The sequence below is a fragment of the Drosophila gunungcola genome (assembly GCF_025200985.1).
Source record: "Drosophila gunungcola strain Sukarami chromosome 3L unlocalized genomic scaffold, Dgunungcola_SK_2 000014F, whole genome shotgun sequence".
NCBI lineage: Eukaryota > Metazoa > Arthropoda > Insecta > Diptera > Drosophilidae > Drosophila > Drosophila gunungcola.
The window spans coordinates 860,599-875,671 of NW_026453182.1; the positions used below are offsets into that span (position 1 = coordinate 860,599).

Genomic DNA, 15,073 nt, shown 5'->3' on the forward strand with positions numbered 1-15,073 from the left:
GTCAAAATTTGTTTTCTATAAAAAATAACTATTAAATAAAAAAAAATTAAATTAGTTATTATCAAATGAAATTTTATTATTACACATATTCTAAGAATAAAGACAATTTTTTCGATGGTGTCCTTAAATATTCACTTCCGTACACCTAAAAAGGTAATTAAATCGTAATGTAAGAACATTTTGAGGCATAAGGCTTAATTGCCACTACAACATCTGGAGCAATTTGGCGACAAGTGTTATTTGCAGCTCCCGCCACTGTTGTCAGACTATCGCCTCTGCAGCGCCCTAATAAGCCAATCATAATAAATGTCAAGCATCGATTTGGCTTCTTGCCAATGACCAATCGACCATATCGCAGTCCTCCACCCTCAATTCTCTTTTCCCTTTCTGCAGCACCCCTTTGGAACTGTCAGTATATCATTAGTTGGTCACTCGCAGCTGGGGAGACTTTGTCTAGGGCTAATCATTAATGCTTAGCTGCTTGAATTGCTCATACGCCATGTGTTCACTGTTCTAGGGCAGCCCACAGGCCCATGAAAACGATTAATTTATGGGCATGTCGCATGTTGCCAAACACCTGACACGAATCGTCAGTCAAAATGATTAAGAGAACTGCCCTTTCCCAAAATATCATTGATAAAATTTAATAACTTAATAATAGGATAGGATAGAAAGTGTTATGATTAAGAAACTTAAATAGTTACAAAAATATGTACAGTTTTACTCAATAACTAAATTAACGTCATATCTCAAATTGGGTATTAGAAAATGCAACTTGTTGAACAATACGATTCCTAAGAATTGTTCACTAACTTAAGCAGATCAAACAAATCTAAAAATAATCTACGAAAAATAGCTAAACTTGCTTAATGAAATTCCTATTTGATAATTCAAATCAAATAACCAGTCGTTCTTTATTCAAATACAACAAATTATGTGTTCCCAAAAATGAAGAAAGAGCAGTCAAATTAATGTCTTTAGATCCTTTTCCAATCCTCTTAAGGTTATTATCCCAGCAATTAATAGTCGATTTAAAGCAATCAACGAAATATGTTATTTATGTCTAGCGTGTGCCGGGTTATTAAATAATAACAACAATCAACTTTACTAACCAGTTCTCGCCGTTTTGTTTTGAGAACTTATCAAAGCGATTCTAATGCAAAACAAAACAACTTCAATGGCAATAGATATTATGCACTGGCATAATAGCGAATACAATCGAGATAACATTAACACTCTGTTTGCCTATTGTTGCGTTTTTGGGGGCTCGCAGCTCGAATCAAGTTCAATGCGACTTGGCAACCGATCTCCGAGCAAACTAGTCTGCCGCCTCATAAATATTAAGTGGAATTCTAGCATGAACTCAAACATTTTGCATAATGACTGGCGATATTTTTGTGTAACGGTCTTGGGCAAGTGAAATTTTGACTGTAAAAACTTCTAAAAAGCCGCAATGATAAGAAATAAACATGTTAGAGGCCCGTCCTAGGTTACAAAATTGCAATTCATTCTACCCGATTGCATTAATTAAGTAAACCACCTGTTCTAGTAAACAAATTTCTGCAAGTTCAGTTAAAATATGCGAACAACAACCAGCTACTTAAGATATTCCGATATATATAGCAGTTGAAATAAACAAAATACTAGTTTGGCTTTTATTTAAATTAGTACAGGATTTTCACCTGATCGAGGCCCTATATAAAGCGCCCGTTTGGCTTAGCTCGGGCCATAATCATCTTGAAGATCGTGTAAGATCAACGGAACGTAGAAATCTATATCGCGTGTGAGGAGAGGATTTGCATAAATTGAGTCTGAGTGATAATGGTAAATGGGTTGGTACACGTGCCAAAAGTTTTATATAACCGTGTGTGAAAAAGAGTGCTCAAAAATTGTGAAATTTAAATTGAAGTCCGATTTTAAACTATTTTTTAACTTACAGTTTTGACAGTCTTATAAAAAACTAATACCCTTTTAAAATTCGATATACCATTTTCTAGTCTTTAGGGTAATGGTAGTCTTACCTTAAATACTAAATAGAATAGAATAATAAAATGTTTCTCCCAATATGATAGTAAAACAAGTAACTTTATAAATACATATAAACTAATTAATGCTCTATTACCCCTTCTTCTTTTTCTACTTCGCCCAATAGACCAGCTATACTGACAAAGGAACCAAAGTAAGTATAAAAAAAACCATACGAAATCCTTAAAAAAACTATAAATAATCGAATTATTATTTGTAATTCCAGCCTGAAGCCGGCAAATTTCTAAGCTTTGATCACCTGACCTTCTACGTTGGCAACGCCAAGCAGGCGGCCAGCTATTATACCACTCGACTGGGCTTCGAACCTCTTGGTTATCAGGGATTAGAGACCGGAGAACGACGCTTCGCCAAGCATGCCGTGCGCCAGAACAAGATCGTCTTTGTGTTCGTCTCCGCCTACACTCCGGATGACAAAGAGCATGGACTCCACTTGATGCGCCACGGCGACGGTGTCAAGGATGTAGCCTTCGAAGTGGAGGATCTGAATGCCATCTTTACCCTGGCGGTGTCCCGAGGCGCCGAAGTGGTGCGCGACATCTGGGAGGAGAGCGATGACCAGGGATTCGTGAGATTCGCCACCATCAAGACGGTAATTGATACAGGAAATAGAAAAATCTTAATATTAAGACCTTAATCTTCAACATATTTTATGTAGTACGGTGATACCACCCATACTTTTGTGGAGCGCACTGGTTACACGGGCGCCTTCCTGCCCGGTTTCCAGCGGGCGGCTGAGGATGTTCTTCTAAAGGGCTTGCCCTCCACCAAATTGAACTTCATTGATCACGTTGTGGGCAACCAGCCGGATCTGCAAATGGAAAGTGTAGTCTCCTGGTACGAGAGGATCTTGCAGTTTCATCGCTTCTGGTCGGTGGACGACTCCCAGATCCACACCGAGTACTCGGCCTTGCGATCCATCGTTATGGCCAACTACGAGGAGACGGTGAAGATGCCGATCAATGAGCCGGCCAATGGAAAGAAGAAGTCGCAGATCCAGGAGTACGTGGAGTACTACGGTGGAGGTGGTGTCCAGCACATTGCCCTAAACACGGATGACATCATTCAGGCGGTGACCAACCTGAAGGCTCGGGGCACCGAGTTCCTGACCATCCCATCCTCGTACTACGAACTCCTGCAGGAGCAGCTTTCGCATAGCCGCACCAAGATCAAGGAGGACATGGAGGTCCTGAAGAAGTTGAACATTTTGATTGACTTTGATGAGAACGGATATCTGCTGCAGATATTTACGAAGAACTGCCAGGACAGGCCCACTCTCTTCCTCGAAGTAATTCAACGCTATAATCACAATGTAAGATTTATTACTTAAACTATTATAGCTATAAACAGTCATTGATAATCTTAACTATTTCAGGGATTTGGCGCTGGAAACTTCAAGTCCTTGTTCACGGCCATCGAAATTGAACAAGCCAAGCGCGGAAACTTGTGAAACAAATGTGTAATAACTCAACAATTATAATAAACGAAATGGTTTAAAGAGAACAACTTATGGCAGAAATATTTCCAAAATGTCATTTGTTTAATCGCTGGTCTCTGAAACGTGTGTCTATCAGAACCTCGTTGCGGGGATCGTCTTCGGCAAAGGAAACCATGTGGGGGTTCCAGAATCCTGGTGGCGTTGAGCTTCTTGCGTCAATGTGCCGGCAGTTGGCTAAATAGTCTTCAATCTTCTCATCGGTCAGGTTTGAACCCATGAAATTTATAAACTTAATTGAAAAATTAAGAAATTTAATACAATTAGCTATGGAAACTATTGAGTTACACCAACCTTTTCGCATTCCCCGCATTCAATATTGAAACGTTCTTTAACTGTCAACTCTGGTTCAATTTTCACCAAAAGTGGTCGCGGAAACTCCTCTTCTAAATCTTTGCTATCCTCTTCTTTGATTTCCATTAGATACTTTTCAATATCCTGAGACATTTTCGTTGATTCATTGCCCACATCTGCCTCTGGTTGGGATTCGGGTTCAGCTTTCACTGCTTTGGTAATAGAAATTGCAGCTTCCACTTTTTTTGGTATCGATTGAATGTTCTTCTGCTGGTCAATCATTTTCATCTCGAACTGTCTCAGAGCGTTCGAGCAGGCATCATCGTCGTCCTTCATAATCTCGGCCAGCACATCCATTGTCCCCATTTTGGTCACTTCTTCGGGTGTATCGTTCACGAAGATTATGTCCTGGGTGGCAGGCGTTAGAATGACCACACTGTCCGTGGTGCAGTTGATTTTCAACCCTGGAGGGGTTGCTGGTGGTGGCATTATCGGAAGCTCCGATCTCTCCAAATTGAACTCTTCTTCCATATCCATTTCAAAACTGGCTTTGCTGATCTTAATATGGCTACTGATGCTGGTCGTAAGCGAGTCGTCGGCGCTTAAAACGGTCGCGGTGTCTGTTCTGCAAGCTTGGCTTTTAATATTAGAAAAATTGGTAACTAGAAGTGTCACAGTAATATCTTAGTTGATATTTATGGTATAGTAGGAGTTTTCACAAGAAAAAGTAAACAAAATATTTATGAAATTTATTGTTTTAAATATAATCTTCCTGATGAAAACAATATATTTTCCCACTATATCAATATAAAGACTTTAATGACTATTTAAAAAGGGAAAATTCACTTATTTTTTTTTGAAAATAATTCTGTGACACATCTTAATTTATCGTACTGCTAATTACCTCTGCATTAGGGATCTATGTGGCCGAGATCTCTTCAAGCTTGCGCCAAGATTGGGGCTTTCCTCTATAACATCGTTTTCGCTTGTGCTAGTCTTATTTGCTTCGAATTTCAGGCGAGTTTGTTTTAAGTGCGAGTTGCTACTTTTGTGCGTGAGTGAAAGCTTGGTGACGATTCCCGCATTCTTGGGTGTCTTACGGATCCAACTGGTGCTCGCGGCAGAAATATTGTTTGGCTGCACATTCTCAAGATTCCGGATGTCCGGTTTCCGGCTCGGTAGCCTCAGTTTGCGCGGGCTTTGTGCAGTGGTCTCCGTCTCCGTAATGGTCTCGTCCTCCTCCATTTCCTGATCCTCGTCGGAGAGATCGATACTGTTGAGGGCTATGTTCATGTTCAGGGAGTTTTGGCTCTGCGGCTGAGGGGATATGTCGTCCTTGATCTTTTTGGGCGACAGTTTCCTGCGCTTCTGCACCTGAATCATGGACTCCTGGCGTTCTTTCAACAACTCCAAAGCCTTGTGCAGCTTATCATTGTGAGCCCTTAGGTTTTCTATGGCCTTGGCACTCTCCTCCGAATCCCTTTGCATCACTGTGGGTTATTTTATATATTAAATATTGATAAGCTTAATAGGTCAAAGATTATGTTTTAAGTTCGGCTTACTTAAGGCGTGCTGTTTGATTGCGTCTAAAGCGGCAAAAAGGCACTTTACACTCTTCTCCTTGTGACCCCGACATGTTCCACACGTCATTTTAATACAATTTAATTAATTTAAGTTTTTTTAATACAGATTAAAGTTTTTTTAATTACTTTTTTTGTTTTAAAGTTGTGATGTTTTGTTTATTTTGCGTTCTGATACACAGTGTGACCTTAAACAGAATAATAAAACAAACCTCCGGTCTATAAAACTAAAAATAGGGTATTAATTTTTTGCCGGTTGGTATTTTTTAACTTACTAGCGGCGGTCTTACTGTTTGCCATTCTACTCGTGTTTAATTTTTATTTCTCACCTGTAAAATTTAAATTAATTAAATAAATTAAGTTCATTTGGCCATGGCACACCTGCGGGAAACCTCAGACAAGGCGCTGAAGCTGTTGCGCACGTTGCCGCGTGTGCAAATCGGAAATCTTCGACCGAATCCGAACTCCAAACAGAATGTGAGTGGTTGAGTAACAACATGCAATTGATAAACTATTTATTTATCATATGTATTCCGGCAGGACAAGCGTGGCAGGGCGCAGCACGGCGGAGATAAGCACGGAGCGGGCAACAAGGGATCCGGACAGCGGCAGAACTTCATGCGACTGGGTTACGAAACGGGTAATCAGCCTTTCTACCTGAGATTTCCCTACGAGCCTTACTACAAAGGACACCACATGAAGCGCCAGTATCCGCCCATCTCGCTGCTGCAGCTGCAGGTGCTCATCGACACCAACAGGATAGACATCAGCCATCCCATCGACATCAGCACTCTGTGCAATTCCGGCCTCCTGAAGCTTAAACCCGCTGAAATGGAGTACGGATTCCAGCTCACGGATGACGGGCTGGACAATTTTCAGGCCAAGATCAACATTGAGGTGCAGCACGCCAGCGAGGCGGTCATCGCGGCTATAGAGAAAAACGGCGGGGTAATCCGTACGGCTTACTACGATCCCCGCAGCCTGCATATGCTGGCCAATCCAAAGAAGTGGTTCCAAAAGGGAGTGCCCATTCCCAGCCGAATGCTGCCTCCTCAGGACGCAGTGGACTACTACACGAATCCCAAGAACCGGGGCTACCTCGCTAATCCCGAGGAGATCAGCCAGGATCGCTTGGTGCTGGCCCAGAAATACGGCTACCAGCTACCCAAAATTGAAGATGATTCCGCCTACGATATGCTGACTACTGCCAAGGATCCCAGGCAAGTATTCTATGGCCTGGAACCCGGATGGCTGATCAACATAGTGGACAAAACAATCATCAAGCGCAAGCAATAATTAGTTGAGTTTGTTACTATGCATTTTGTTAAATAAAGAAATGGATTACAAAAAGCTCTGTTAGACTATGATACTATGGGACATGTGATGTGTCCTTGTCTTTTTGATTGGTTTATATAAACACCTGCTTGGCCGATAGATCCTCCATGAACGGCTTGACCACCGCACTGGTGGCGAAGCAGAATATCAATCCGAAGGTAATTGAGATGGGCAGAGCGGGCAGTGCCTTGCGCCAAATGGCCAGAAGCAGGAGGGTGAGGCAGAGACCAATCAGGATGGCCACAAAGCAAGCGATTGTGGTCGTCCAGTCGCCGTAGCTGGAGGCTTTGCCCACTAATACCGAATAAAAGATGAAATCGCCGAGGCCCAGTTTAATGCCACCTAAAAAACACCAGTCATTAGGATATAGGATGTGCTGATTTTACTTTCTAAGTACTTACGTTCTTCTTGCCCATCCGGATGATGCTGGTCCGGTGCAGTGACTGTTCTGTACTCGTTTGAACGCTGAGCGCTTCCACTCTGAGTACTTTGAACCTCAATCTGGCGACGGGCCACACGTTCGCTCAAATTGTTAGACCATTCCTGCGTGAAGCCCGCAGCCTCGGCTTAAAAAAACAAACAAAATGAAACATTTAAGGGTGAAACCTAGCAATTGGCCTTGAAGTAGACCAGACCATTTCCTGGCTTAGTCATAAATGATATTCTACTAGCAGCGCTGTATACCATATGCCAAACCAAACTAAACAAGACATTAAATACAGAAGAATACAAACAAAAGACCAAATGCCAATTAAGCAATGTACACATTTGAGAGTAGATAAATCATAAAAAATATAATGCATATGTACCGTTTCCGCGCAAATTGCTTTTAAAAGTCACAAGTGGCATACCTTCAGTTGCCAGTACACTGCCATCATCCCGCTGATTCTGTCGAGGATGGGAGTTACCTGAGCGAGAGCCACTAACCGCCGCTGCCTCCGGCGAAGCCAGAGAGTTTTGGGTAGCCCTCGTGGTTGTGGTGGAGTTGCTCGACGAGGGCGATGAAGAGGCCTCGGCCTGCGACTGCTGGGGCGTAACAGTGCCCACAAGTGCGTAAACGACAGTGGCTACAAAACAGAATTGTTGTAAATACGAAAGTCTTCAAAGAGGTTAATCATTATTACATGAGTAGATCAGAGCGGGGAAGATTTGTTCATTTCGTTCCTGGGCCGTTTCCACCAGTATGCGAAGAGGTCCTCTTGGAGAAAGGACAGCTATGAGATCTGTAAATAAAGCAAATAAGAATTCAACTACAATTCAGTACTCAAGTTCAGTTAAAGCTTACCCCAAATGGAAATGGCAGCTAAGACGGCCCAGGCAGTCCATTCAGGCAAATATTTAATGAACACCAAGGCCATCAGAGCTGCTACAAATATAAGGTATCCTTGTTGCAGCCGCAGCGGACCCTGCCAATGGATGGCCATCATTCCAACCACTCCAAAGTTCCACATAATCAGCAGGGCAGTGGGGTAGTCCATGGGTATGTTATAGGCGCGCAGGAGCTCCCTGAAATGTTCATATCAGTAATGAAGAACTTTATAAAACTTTCTTATACTTACTCCAAATATAAGTACGTAAAGATAAACAATAACATAAAGGACGAGAGAATGAGCCAGCCATGAATAATGCGGTAGCAACGCTTCTTGTACAAAACAATCAGCAGAATGGTCATTGCCACCACTACGCTCATCAGGATCAAAGAGTTGGCCAAGGCATTCCACAACTTTACGCTTGGCTCCGGTGATAGCTCATGGAATGGAGTGTATAGGCTAGTGAAGTAGAAACAATCATTAATAAATAAAAATAGAGAATGGTGCCATTAAATGTAACCATACAGATAGACATTCGTGCTGTTGTAAAAGCTGATAGAGTTAATGGTGGCCACCACCACCAGCATACAAAGTGAGACGGGCACAAACAATTTGATCACATGCTGGGCGCCATATTTCAGACCCTGCTCCTCCTCCGTTTCATTTGTGGGCGGGGCACCGCCGCCTCCTCCACTCAGTCTTGAAGGTCTTGATCCGCCCGGTTCCCGCATCACCACATTGGGAACTGCCAGTATGGCCTGGCGGAAAGGGAACGGTCAGTAGTGGTTGCAACCCTCGTATTCAGGGGACTCACCGCATCCGGCTGATCCTGATTGCTGGAACCGTAGTTGTTTCGCTGATGTTGTCGCTTTGGAGGACGCTCCAAACGCTCCGCCTCGCCGTTCTGGCTGCCCATGGTGGCATCGTCTCCGGATGCGAGTCCGGAGGAGCACGAAGCCTGCAGATTGACAGCAGCCATCAGTGGTGTGCGTTCGTTCGCCCCCGTAGCGCTGGACGACGACCCCTTCGAAGCCGTAGTTGTGGGCTGGGAACTTCTGGGGCGATCAGTACTGATAAGGACCTCAAACTAAATGCATGGGGATCTACTCACAATAGGTGGAACCGAAGTAAATGTAGCTAAAGCAAAACTTTCTTTTGTTTTGACGGAAAAGCGACTCATAGACTAGTGATGGACAACGGCAAGTGCGGCTCAGCTATCGATTTTCGATTAGCTTAGTAGGATTCATGGAAGTGACAAAACATATGTGGAGGGGACACATTTAAACGGATCAATCATCAATTTAGAAGAAAACCCAAGAAAAATCCAGTTTTATGTATAAGTGGCTTAATTTTTTCTTCTACTAACAGCAGTCAAAATATAAAATATCTTACGGGAAATTAACATTTAATATCTGTATTTGTTCTTTTCAAATCCCTTTCAGACCTACCCATGATAACGGGAATATTGTCTATCGATTAATTGCAATCAAAATAATACTAAAAAAATACTGCTGAAAATACGAACAGCTGTTTTGCTCAAGGTGAAACACGGCCGCACCATTCATTTCATAAGATTCGACAAACAAAATAAAATCGTTAATCAATAATTGATTTGGTTCATTAAATTGTATATTCACCATGTTGAGAGCTTTAAAATCACACGTGGAAGCACCCATAGTAATTGCCACTGTAAGTAAAAGGATTGTATTACTATACTCTTGAAAATGTTATGTACTGTTATTGAATAATACAGCGTGCGGCATCAACAAATGCGGAAAAACTTGAAGAGATTCGTGATCGCCTGGCCAAGGGACCCAATTTCCAGGACTTTGTCCAGAATCCAGAGTACTCGAAAAACGAATGGGAGAACTATGAGGGAAAGCTGCGACGCGAAAAGGGCGAGGAGCAGCGCCTGCGACTGCCGCCCTGGCTGAAGACCACTATCCCTGTGGGCAAGAACTACGCCAAGATCAAGGCCCAGATGCGGGACCTCAAGCTGTCCACAGTCTGCGAGGAGGCGCGGTGTCCCAACATCGGCGAGTGCTGGGGCGGCGGCGAGCATGGCACCCAGACAGCCACGATTATGGTGAGGGAACAGAACCAGACACCCCGGTGACCTCTGCTGATAAGCGAATATGCCCACTATCTGGTTTGGGGTGTCACAGAATTTTCCACAGTTTTAGGCGTTTGGAAATTTGTAAATTTGCAATTAGTATGCTTTCAATATTCTCTTCTCCAAAGAAAGAGTAAATGTTAAGGGTTTCAAACTTCGGGAATTGTTAATTGTTTTTAAGGCATTTTTTTAAAACCCTTCGACCGTTTGTTCTTTCTTGAAAGAACTTTCAAAATAATTTATTTAAAATTTCTTTTAGAAGAGTAAAAACCTAAAAATATTTTTACAATTTCAATAACAATTATTTTTTTTTAACACAAGCATTCTGATAAACTTTTTCTTTAAAAATATTTTTTTTAAACCCCGTGCCAAGCTCATTTTCAATTTTATTGATTTAATTACTGGTCAAAATGTTATTTGTGTGTATTTTTTTTCTAGTAACTTGTCAAAAGCAGAACATTATACCTTAGATATTAATCTATACAAATTAGTTTTGATTTTATTTAATATATTCTCCAGCTTATGGGGGATACTTGCACCAGAGGCTGTCGATTCTGTTCGGTGAAGACGGCACGTAAGCCACCGCCGTTGGATGCGAATGAGCCTGTGAACACCGCCACAGCAATTGCCTCCTGGGGATTGGATTACATTGTGTTGACCTCAGTAGATCGGGATGGTTAGTTTTGGAATCGATTTTGGCTGACCAGTTCTTAATTTATTTTATTTTCATTATAGATTTGCCCGACGGAGGCTCCAAGCACATAGCTGAAACTGTTAGGGAAATTAAAGCGCGGTAAGCATATTAATGCAGACAAAGATCTGCCAATTTTCTTTACTTATCAACTACTTTATTTCAGTAACTCCAACATATTCGTGGAGTGTCTGGTGCCGGACTTTCGTGGCAATCTGGAGTGCGTGGAGACGATTGCTAACTGCGGCCTAGATGTGTATGCGCACAACATTGAGACGGTGGAGAAACTCACACCCTATGTCCGAGACAGACGAGCCCACTACCGTCAAACCCTGCAGGTGCTAACCGAAGCGAAGAAATTCAATCCCAATCTCATCACAAAGAGTTCAATTATGCTGGGACTCGGGGAAACCGACGAGGAGATTGAGAATACTTTGAAGGATCTGCGGGAGGCCGGAGTCGATTGTGTTACCTTGGGGCAGTATATGCAGCCTACGAACAAGCACCTCAAGGTCATCGAATACGTTACGCCCGAGAAGTTCAAGCACTGGGAGGAACGTGGCAACCAAATGGGATTCCTGTACACGGCCAGTGGTCCCCTGGTTCGCAGCTCCTACAAAGCCGGAGAGTTCTTCATCACGAGTATCTTGGAAAACCGTAAAAAAGGCAAAACGCCAATGCAATCCCCAAGGAGTAGGATGATTTCAATGCCTTTCTGATAACAAAATTTTTAGATGCCAGCAAACACATATAGATAATTTTAGTTAAGCCTTTTATTAACATACTTTTCACTTGTTGTGCAATGTACATATATATTATAATTAATATATTTTAATTTTGAAATAAATTCGAATTGTTGATAGTGTATAAACGTTAATTTTTTGTATTCAAACATTTAAAAAAAAAAATGAAAAAGTTCAACAGTGCCCTTTTTTGCACTTTTAAATATTTAATAAAAACAAGAAAGCATATTTTTAGACTCTATAATGTACATACTTTCGAAAATGTTTCCTTTACTGTGATGCAATCTTATGACTGAAATTATGTTACTCTCTGCAAGGGTATACAAACGATGAGCATAAAAAATATGTTCGGTAAAACATTCGCTTAAAATTGACTTAGGTCTAGGTAGCTTTAGTTCATTTTTTTAATTTTATTGGCTATTGTTCCTAGAATAAATATATTTAAAGCCGGAAAATGTTGTTTTCTTTGAGTTTAAAAAGATTTCTATTTTGAACTGAGCGCCCTTCTTTCAGTATTAAATGAATACTTTCCGTTACATTTGGCGTCATGTTATTTGATTTGGCATTGTTTTCCTCGGACAACTTGGCCACACTTAATGCAATGCACTATCTGCTGGTCTATTATTGTTTTTTTGTTTGTTGAGCATTGGATTGGATTGGGATTGGATTGGATAGAAGCTAGCTAAGAAGACAAAGAACCAGCATTAAGATGCCGCGTCTTGTCAATGGACGCGAGGCCGCACCCTCGTACTCTAATTTGGTAAGATTCACTGAAATAAATAAAACTTGTGACTCCTTTCACCAAAACAAAAAGCATAATGCATACCTATATATGTATGTATGTTGCTTAATTGTTTTCATGTCTGCGCAATGAATGCCAAGTTTTATAGAGTTCAGAAAGATATATACATATGTTTTTGATAATAACGCTCAAGAACTAGCTTCAGATAACATAAATAAGGAAAAAATAAATTACGCCCACTTGCACACTTTTGCTGCGTGTGCACATAATATGAGATTCCAAATACGGAACACCTGTCGCTCTGAGTAATTGTTTCTTTTTTTACCCTCAGGTCGGCTTTATATTCATTTTCAACCTTATTGTGGGAACTGGAGCGCTGACGCTGCCTGGAGTTTTTTCCAGGGCAGGATGGATGCTCAGTCTCATCGTTATTGTTCTACTGGCCATCATAAGTTACATGACCGTAACCTTTATCATCGAGGCCATGGCCTGTGCGAATGCCATCAGGAATTGGCAAACTCTACAGGCCCTGCGACAGAGTCGAAGTTCCGCTGAAAACAGTGAGAACGATGATAACGCCGATGAGGTTTCCCTCACATCGGCAAACGACCAAGTTGGGGACTTCGAGCGGGTTCCGTTGACTATCCAAAACCGGGAGTTTCACTACTACCAGCTCTCCCACAAATTCGAACTGGGCGAAATGGCGACACTCTTCTTCAACGAATTCGGCCGCGTTATGTTCTATCTCTGCCTGATAGTTTATCTTTACGGAGATCTGAGCATATATTCCGCCGCCGTGGCAAGAAGTCTGCGTGACGTTGTATGGTATGTAATGGAAATCAAACTATATATTATTTACTTTAAATTGATTCTCTCTAGCATATCAGAACTAATTTTCTATGGTCAAGTAAACAAATTTTTAAAAATATTGATCATTCAATTTAATTTGTTTTATTCCAAAACAGAGTTTCCAGAATTAGTTTTCTTTGTTAACTTTGTAATAATATTGATCATTAACTTAAGTGATACTTTTTTAGAAACTAGTATTATGACTTACAATACAATTTTTATAGTTATGAAAGTACCTTAAAGACTTTATGGAGAGGTTTATATTATTATATTAATAATTTAAAAATTTTGACTGATTTTAGTGATCAAACAAATGGGACGGACTCCAATAACTTGATGTATTGGCCAGGAGACTTTAAGAATAATACATCTCGGGCCTGCTGGAAGGAACACACCATATCTCGGCTAAGCATGTACAGGGTGTTTTTAATTGGATTTACACTGATCTTCGGTCCATTCGTTTGCTTTAATATACAAAAAACTAAATACTTGCAAATGCTCACTGCAGCCTTCCGATGGATGGGTAAGTTATGAGATATTGAAATGAGATTTTGAAATATCACCAAACATTCTGAATTTCAGCTTTTACCCTTATGATATGCATATCGCTTAAACTGTTGATCACAAGAGGAGCCAAAGGACATCCGGAGACCTTCAACGTGTATGGTATTCCGCCGCTTTTCGGGGCATGTGTCTACTCGTTTATGTGTCATCATTCGTTGCCCAGTCTGTTGGCACCCATTAGACAAAAGTCTATGGTTTCAAAAATTCTCTCTTTCGACTATATCATCATCTGTGCTTTTTACATTTTACTAGCCATGACAGGTATTTTCGCCTTCGAACGAATCGAAGACCTTTACACATTGGATTTTCTGCCCTACGACGTGGAATACATAGATTTTTGGTCTGGTCTATTAATTTGCATTGATTACTTCCTGGCTCTTTTCCCTATTTTCACGTTGTCCACCAGTTTTCCCATTGTGGCCATTACCCTGAAGAACAATCTACAAACACTCTTTCTCGACATGTCACAATTCGAATCCTATGGCCTTTTTGTGCGTATGTGGTTCCCACTTCTCGCCATAATTCCGCCGTTTTGTATCACTTATTTTACGGAGAGTTTATCGAGCTTAGTGGCATTTACTGGCACCTATGCAGGCACTGGCATTCAATACATAATTCCAGTCTTTCTGGTTTACTTTTCGAGACGCACTTGCTCAGAGCTTCTGGGAAGCGGTGTGATCAACCGTTTTCAAAGTCCTTTCAAGTCCAGTGCCTGGCTGGTTTTTGTTTTTATCTGGTCCATTTTATGCGTCTGTTTGGTATCAATTAATTTGTTTAGTTAAACCTAACTAACTAAAATATAGATTATTTTATGGCAACAAGTTTATTACCGGTTAAAAAAGATTCCTGTCAAATAGTTATTGCGGAAATTTTAACAGCGAAACAAACTAATTTCGTAAATGTATATATGATATATGTAAGTATGAATTAAATAAAATAAGCGATTTAACAATGTAAGTGAGTATTGAAATCGGCTGTGAAACTCAAATTTTCAAAAAATAAAAGATTTTAGCGTCTGAATTTTTCAAATCTGCAAACTTGTTAACAACTTACCAACAAAATAATTACTGGTTTGCATGCATTTAGGGTGCTAAAAGTTGTTTAATCAGTAGTTTTTCCGAATCTTAATGTGTTTCTCAAATATTTTAATCAATATTTTTGATCAGAAATAAATGTTTTAGTTTTAAAGACTGCTCAATTAAAATGTATCCATCATTTTATTAAACGTAATAAAACCTGATTAAATTTTATAATTAACTTTTAATTCTATAATACAGCGTTTGCTATAAGAACTTAAGTTTTTTAAGACTTTGA

The 15,073-nt window shown here is 40.7% G+C and overlaps 6 protein-coding genes across 11 annotated transcripts; 4 read left to right on the top strand and 2 right to left on the bottom strand.

Moving 5' to 3' along the window:
* The first annotated feature begins 1,715 nt into the window (after positions 1–1,715).
* LOC128260068 (4-hydroxyphenylpyruvate dioxygenase) lies at positions 1,716–3,549 on the top strand. The gene is made up of 5 exons (XM_052992768.1): positions 1,716–1,824; positions 2,153–2,179; positions 2,252–2,635; positions 2,702–3,355; positions 3,419–3,549. Exons 1-5 carry the CDS (start codon positions 1,822–1,824, stop codon positions 3,491–3,493), a joined length of 1,143 nt encoding a protein of 380 aa, XP_052848728.1. The 5' UTR covers positions 1,716–1,821; the 3' UTR covers positions 3,494–3,549.
* LOC128260067 (uncharacterized) lies at positions 3,349–5,594 on the bottom strand. 3 transcript variants are annotated; one of them, XM_052992766.1, is made up of 4 exons: positions 5,395–5,594; positions 4,737–5,322; positions 3,833–4,457; positions 3,349–3,770 (listed from the first exon to the last, which is right to left on the bottom strand). In XM_052992766.1, the coding sequence occupies exons 1-4, from the start codon at positions 5,480–5,482 to the stop codon at positions 3,576–3,578; spliced, it is 1,494 nt and encodes a 497-aa protein (XP_052848726.1). In that variant the 5' UTR covers positions 5,483–5,594; the 3' UTR covers positions 3,349–3,575. The 3 variants fall into 3 exon arrangements, with proteins under 3 accessions (XP_052848726.1, XP_052848725.1, XP_052848727.1); XM_052992765.1 differs by having other exon boundaries at positions 3,833–4,469; XM_052992767.1 differs by lacking the exon at positions 3,349–3,770 and having other exon boundaries at positions 4,259–4,464.
* Positions 5,595–5,679: 85 nt separating this feature from the next.
* On the top strand, positions 5,680–6,762 carry LOC128260015 (39S ribosomal protein L15, mitochondrial). The gene is made up of 2 exons (XM_052992696.1): positions 5,680–5,889; positions 5,953–6,762. The coding sequence occupies exons 1-2, from the start codon at positions 5,785–5,787 to the stop codon at positions 6,706–6,708; spliced, it is 861 nt and encodes a 286-aa protein (XP_052848656.1). The 5' UTR covers positions 5,680–5,784; the 3' UTR covers positions 6,709–6,762.
* On the bottom strand, positions 6,713–9,284 carry LOC128260014 (presenilin homolog). 4 transcript variants are annotated; one of them, XM_052992693.1, is made up of 9 exons: positions 9,169–9,284; positions 8,872–9,109; positions 8,583–8,815; positions 8,307–8,516; positions 8,033–8,253; positions 7,872–7,970; positions 7,557–7,814; positions 7,149–7,313; positions 6,713–7,089 (listed from the first exon to the last, which is right to left on the bottom strand). In XM_052992693.1, the coding sequence occupies exons 2-9, from the start codon at positions 9,034–9,036 to the stop codon at positions 6,821–6,823; spliced, it is 1,620 nt and encodes a 539-aa protein (XP_052848653.1). In that variant the 5' UTR covers positions 9,037–9,109; positions 9,169–9,284; the 3' UTR covers positions 6,713–6,820. The 4 variants fall into 4 exon arrangements, with proteins under 4 accessions (XP_052848653.1, XP_052848655.1, XP_052848654.1 ...); XM_052992695.1 differs by having other exon boundaries at positions 7,656–7,814; positions 8,872–9,112; XM_052992694.1 differs by having other exon boundaries at positions 7,599–7,814; positions 8,872–9,112.
* Positions 9,285–9,580: 296 nt separating this feature from the next.
* LOC128259943 (lipoyl synthase, mitochondrial) lies at positions 9,581–11,678 on the top strand. Its single transcript, XM_052992583.1, has 5 exons — positions 9,581–9,746; positions 9,811–10,143; positions 10,690–10,846; positions 10,906–10,963; positions 11,028–11,678. Exons 1-5 carry the CDS (start codon positions 9,696–9,698, stop codon positions 11,578–11,580), a joined length of 1,152 nt encoding a protein of 383 aa, XP_052848543.1. The 5' UTR covers positions 9,581–9,695; the 3' UTR covers positions 11,581–11,678.
* Positions 11,679–12,183: 505 nt separating this feature from the next.
* On the top strand, positions 12,184–14,933 carry LOC128260098 (transmembrane protein 104 homolog). The gene is made up of 4 exons (XM_052992809.1): positions 12,184–12,364; positions 12,678–13,171; positions 13,498–13,718; positions 13,778–14,933. The coding sequence occupies exons 1-4, from the start codon at positions 12,314–12,316 to the stop codon at positions 14,539–14,541; spliced, it is 1,530 nt and encodes a 509-aa protein (XP_052848769.1). The 5' UTR covers positions 12,184–12,313; the 3' UTR covers positions 14,542–14,933.
* The last annotated feature ends 140 nt before the right edge of the window (positions 14,934–15,073 follow it).

Bases quoted from the DNA above. Each gene is read 5' to 3' on its own strand.
- LOC128260068 (XM_052992768.1), top strand. The intron at 2,636-2,701 runs GTAATTGATACA...TATTTTATGTAG, and splicing joins GATTCGCCACCATCAAGACG to TACGGTGATACCACCCATAC. The intron at 3,356-3,418 runs GTAAGATTTATT...TAACTATTTCAG, and splicing joins TTCAACGCTATAATCACAAT to GGATTTGGCGCTGGAAACTT.
- LOC128260067 (XM_052992765.1), bottom strand. From the start codon at position 5,482: ATGACGTGTGGAACATGTCGGGGTCACAAGGAGAAGAGTGTAAAGTGC. The intron at 5,323-5,394 runs GTAAGCCGAACT...AATAACCCACAG, and splicing joins AATCAAACAGCACGCCTTAA to TGATGCAAAGGGATTCGGAG. The intron at 3,771-3,832 runs GTTGGTGTAACT...TTTTCAATTAAG, and splicing joins AATGCGGGGAATGCGAAAAG to TTTATAAATTTCATGGGTTC.
- LOC128260015 (XM_052992696.1), top strand. From the start codon at position 5,785: ATGGCACACCTGCGGGAAACCTCAGACAAGGCGCTGAAGCTGTTGCGC. The intron at 5,890-5,952 runs GTGAGTGGTTGA...GTATTCCGGCAG, and splicing joins ATCCGAACTCCAAACAGAAT to GACAAGCGTGGCAGGGCGCA.
- LOC128260014 (XM_052992693.1), bottom strand. From the start codon at position 9,036: ATGGCTGCTGTCAATCTGCAGGCTTCGTGCTCCTCCGGACTCGCATCC. The intron at 7,815-7,871 runs GTAATAATGATT...TCTGTTTTGTAG, and splicing joins CCCCGCTCTGATCTACTCAT to CCACTGTCGTTTACGCACTT. The intron at 7,314-7,556 runs GTACATATGCAT...TGTTTTTTTAAG, and splicing joins AAGCAATTTGCGCGGAAACG to CCGAGGCTGCGGGCTTCACG.
- LOC128259943 (XM_052992583.1), top strand. From the start codon at position 9,696: ATGTTGAGAGCTTTAAAATCACACGTGGAAGCACCCATAGTAATTGCC. The intron at 10,144-10,689 runs GTGAGGGAACAG...TATATTCTCCAG, and splicing joins CCCAGACAGCCACGATTATG to CTTATGGGGGATACTTGCAC. The intron at 10,847-10,905 runs GTTAGTTTTGGA...TTTTCATTATAG, and splicing joins GACCTCAGTAGATCGGGATG to ATTTGCCCGACGGAGGCTCC.
- LOC128260098 (XM_052992809.1), top strand. From the start codon at position 12,314: ATGCCGCGTCTTGTCAATGGACGCGAGGCCGCACCCTCGTACTCTAAT. The intron at 12,365-12,677 runs GTAAGATTCACT...TTTTACCCTCAG, and splicing joins CACCCTCGTACTCTAATTTG to GTCGGCTTTATATTCATTTT. The intron at 13,172-13,497 runs GTATGTAATGGA...GACTGATTTTAG, and splicing joins AGTCTGCGTGACGTTGTATG to TGATCAAACAAATGGGACGG.